Source organism: Zea mays, chromosome 9 (genome assembly GCF_902167145.1).
Source record: "Zea mays cultivar B73 chromosome 9, Zm-B73-REFERENCE-NAM-5.0, whole genome shotgun sequence".
Taxonomy (NCBI): Eukaryota; Viridiplantae; Streptophyta; class Magnoliopsida; order Poales; family Poaceae; genus Zea; species Zea mays.
In genome coordinates this window covers 99,330,050-99,334,183 of record NC_050104.1, presented here as the reverse complement: position 1 = coordinate 99,334,183, position 4,134 = coordinate 99,330,050, and the positions used below count along the sequence as shown (strand labels likewise).

Here is a 4,134-nt window from a genome sequence, read left to right as displayed (position 1 = left end):
ACTTCAATATCTACATCCAAACATGGTATATGTAAATAGTATAGTCGACAGTTTATTCATCTGCATCTAGTGTCAACATTATTTTGCGCAAGAGTAGTTATTTTGCGCAAGAATGTAAAAGACAACTCACATCTTGTTTCAGATTTTGAGATGTTAGTGTGAACAATGTATCTTTGTTGCACCCGAAAGTTTCTACTTTAACTCACAAATCTAATCGACTTCGCACCTGACTTTTGCGTGAACCTTGTACATAAACTCTCACATATGCCATTTTTAATATAATTTTGACAAGTGCTATGTACACTGTTTGCAACTTTGGTGAAACCATTTCTAAATAGTAAATACAGCGTGTTTAATGAGAATATACAGTCATGAAAAATGCTGCACAAATTTTAGAGCTTGAAGCAGACAATATGAACCAACAACCAGAAAATGAAAATGTAATGCTGCAAACTTCTTGAATTTCATAACACGGCAGACAATATCGTGCGTCATTAGATGAAGGTTTAGTATAAAAAAAGTGCAAGAATTGTATGCCCCCAAACAGACCAACTTACTGACATAGGGAAACAAAAATCTCCTCAAAGTACATCAGAACCAATCTTTTTTTTTGGTTGCTGATCAAAGAGTGACTCTAGAGCCCTCATGTAAGAACACAATGAAATCGATACATCGAAAACAATCTGGTCCGAAGTACAAAAAGAATTCCCTCGAGAATGGTCCACAGTTAAACCTCTGAAGTAAAAAACGGATATAGGATGCTGAGGCTCTCTCGAATGTAATACATTTTGACCTAGTGTATAGTCACCATGTTTACACGATCTGTATGCCAGTTGTAGCAACACACCATGTGTCTTCATGATGCAAAGGTTCCTCTAACCCTAGCTATCAACTTGCCATCTTGGGGAGGTCATTCAGACTTACTCTTCAAGGTGTATACATTTCCAACGACTCCGATGACGCTAACAAGAATTGATAGCCCCAGCAAACCAAGCGCAAGGAGCCTCTCCCCATGTCCCAAGTGACTCCCTTCCTTGTCCAGCCTCAATGCCACCAGGGCCGGGAACATGAAACCCAACGCCAGCCCTGTGGTAGCTCCGGTGAACTTGAAGGCCATCCAGATGTTGGGTATCATTGTCGAGCCAAGGTAGATGAGTGCTAGAAGCACCACTGTCAATGTGAATGTTCTCTTCCTGCTAGGGGTTGCCAGCTCCCCGAAGATCAGCGCCTCCACTGTCTGCCTCAGCGAGAAGTGGACAACTGGGAAGACGAGGACCAGGTGGATGACATACCCTATCCTGACAATGTAGTTGAGCAGAGAGCTGAATCTTATCCCGAGATCCTTGTCGAAGTTGGTGAGCACGTCGGACTCGGTGTCCTCGCCGAACAAGAGGTACCCCGAGAGGGCAGTCAGGGCATACACCGCCACGCATAGCACGGTGCTGATCCTGCCAACCTTGTACATGTTCTGTGGTGTCTTCTCCTTGAGCTCGTTGTAGATCGGCTGCACATTGAAATGGCAGATGAAGGCATTAGTCATGATGGGTATCACGACGAGCAGGTCCAGCATTGCTGCACGGGAGCTGAAATCTGGACCCATCCTCGGCATACTGATCTTGCCCTCGGCGATCTTGATCAAAGCAATGATGCTGGACACCACCACAAACACAACGGCAAGGGCAACCGACGCGGCAGATGACATGCTCAGTGAGTCAATCTTCTCAAGCGCACACAATGGTGCGAGGAAGATGACAAGGACCACCAAGATCAGCAGCTTCCGGTTATCCCACTCGCCATGGCCAACCAGCTGATCCATGACGCCGATGTGCTTCAGTGACCCTGACATCACGTCTCCGATGATGATCAGATACACCACCAGGACCCCTGCGTTGTTGATGATGACGCACATCTGCGCCACGATGCTCGCCGGGCGGCCCATCGCCCTGTGCACGACCTCGCCGTACGATAGCGCGCGGCAGTGGGCCGAGAATCTCACGAGCAGCTCGACGGTGATCTCGGACAGGACCCCCATGACCAGGATCGAGACGAGCCCAGCGGCGACTCCGAGCACCTTCATGGTAGCCGGGAGCGCCATAATGCCGGCCCCGATGATGGATGTCGCGAGGTTGAACACGGCGGCGGTCACGTCGGACCCCTCTGGCGGCCCGGCAGGGCCGTCGCCGATGAGCGGCAGCTCGTCGTGCTCACCGGCCCCGCCGCCGTCGTCCTCCACCTCGCCCAAGAACGAATCCTGCCTGGAGATTTTAGCGTGGCCGTTGAGGACGCCATTGGCGGCGGCGCTAGATTTGGCCCCGTTGGGTTGGAGCTCGATGGAGGGGGAAGTCAATGGGAGAGCCGAGTAATTCGTATTCATCTCGCCTCTTAGCGCATCGAAGATGGATCAGAAAGCAAATAGGGAGATGGGAAATTCTTGGCAAGAGCGGATACAGGAACAAATTGTGCCGATTGAATCCTAATGCCTGAATCACCCACGGATGGAAGGAAAATCTCGCCCAATCTACAACTGAGAACACAAAATTGCTTGCTGTCGAAAGGGAGGAATGAGTGCCTATGCTATGCAGCAGGGGAGTCGGAAACCAAAACAACTATTTCCCTGCGGAGGAGATTGGGGGGAGAAGATGAATCTTGGTGAGCACCAAGGGCTTGGGAGTTGGAATTTGGGAAGCACCAAGAGGTTGGGGTTGCCGGGTTGGACTAAGAGGCAGGATTGGGGCGTTGAACTGTGGCGAGAGATCTGAGCTCTATCTCTCTTGCATATTTGTATTTTTTAATTTACTTCTGTCCCTCCTTCCGTGTTCTTCCTTCTCTCGGACGAAGAGTACTCTTAACAAAGAGAGCACAGTCAATTTACGTTAATTCCGAGTACGGATGGCTACACCAACCATGCAACTCCCGTGTTCTCCGATAGTACTATGACGTGTGGGTCCAGAATTAAATTGGACCATATGGCAGTGAGAAGTGTATGCCCTGGGCATGCGACGCGCAGATACAGCTCTTCGATCTGATTGGCCGGCAACCTGAAGCGGGAGCGGGACCCATTTGCTGGCTATTGGAACCACCTTCTGCCATCTGCCCTACCTGTCGGTGAGCAAAAATATCTTTCCTCCTCAAATTTGTAATTTTTGTACGAGCTTTTCAAAAACGAATTGAATCTCGATTGAATTCATTTTTTAGATTTTCAAGTTAATTTAGTGTTTTCACAAAACGTGAGTAAGTCTTCCATTGAATAATGCTATACTTCTTCCAAATAATACAATTCTAGCACAACGTTATATTTTAATTTTACATTTAATTAAATATACGTCAAATATTATCAATATTTGTTATATTAAATAGATACTTAAAATAAATGGCTTTTGTGTTATTATATTTATGATATCAATAAAATAAACAACAACAACATAGTTTTTGTCCCAACTAAGGCCTTGTTCGATTAATCCTGTTACCCATGGATTGGATGTGATTGGAAAAAATTAAGAATAAGTTTGACTTGCTTGAAATTTAAACCCACCCAATCCTACTTGTTGGGGGCCTTCATTCTCCAAAGGTCCTAAAAAATACGACTAACATGCTTTCCAGCATAGTACACTGTCACAGGAAGCTTCGACTTTAAGATGAAGGCGTGCATGGTATGCAAAAGCGTGATCTAGAAGAAGGATGGACCAACTCCGAAGCTGTGGCTGGAGAAGCTTCGGTTTAGCACAAGGACGATGACGGACAATGAAACCGACCTAAAAGAAAAAGACTGTTTAGTCCTCGACAACTTACCTTTTGGCTAACAGTGAATGTCAGGGACATGAATGTAATTTTGCCAAGGCTGCGTTCTGTGCCTATAAATAGATGAACAGTAACACCGTACTGTACACGCTGAATTGTAATCACTTGCACGTCACTCTTGTTTCATCACCTTCTGTCAAGCCGAAGGTACAATGTCATATAAATATCATTGGTATTTATTCATGTTTATATAATACAGAAGATGAATAATTTAACGATTCCAAATAATTATCCATATTCCCTTTGTGTTTATATGCTTCTGCTTATATTATTATTTATTAAGATGATGAAGCTTTGTCCTTCATGACCTTCGTCTGAAGATCATTATATCCTAAG

At 45.6% G+C, this 4,134-nt stretch overlaps 1 protein-coding gene across 1 annotated transcript; it reads right to left on the bottom strand.

The window, feature by feature from the left end:
- Positions 1–496: 496 nt before the first annotated feature.
- Positions 497–2,797, bottom strand: LOC100191967 (amino acid permease). Its single transcript, NM_001137391.1, has one exon. It carries the CDS (start codon positions 2,372–2,374, stop codon positions 911–913), a length of 1,464 nt encoding a protein of 487 aa, NP_001130863.1. The 5' UTR covers positions 2,375–2,797; the 3' UTR covers positions 497–910.
- Between the last annotated feature and the right edge of the window lie 1,337 nt (positions 2,798–4,134).

Excerpts from the sequence above, each read along its gene's own strand:
- LOC100191967 (NM_001137391.1), bottom strand. The coding sequence starts at position 2,374 with ATGAATACGAATTACTCGGCTCTCCCATTGACTTCCCCCTCCATCGAG.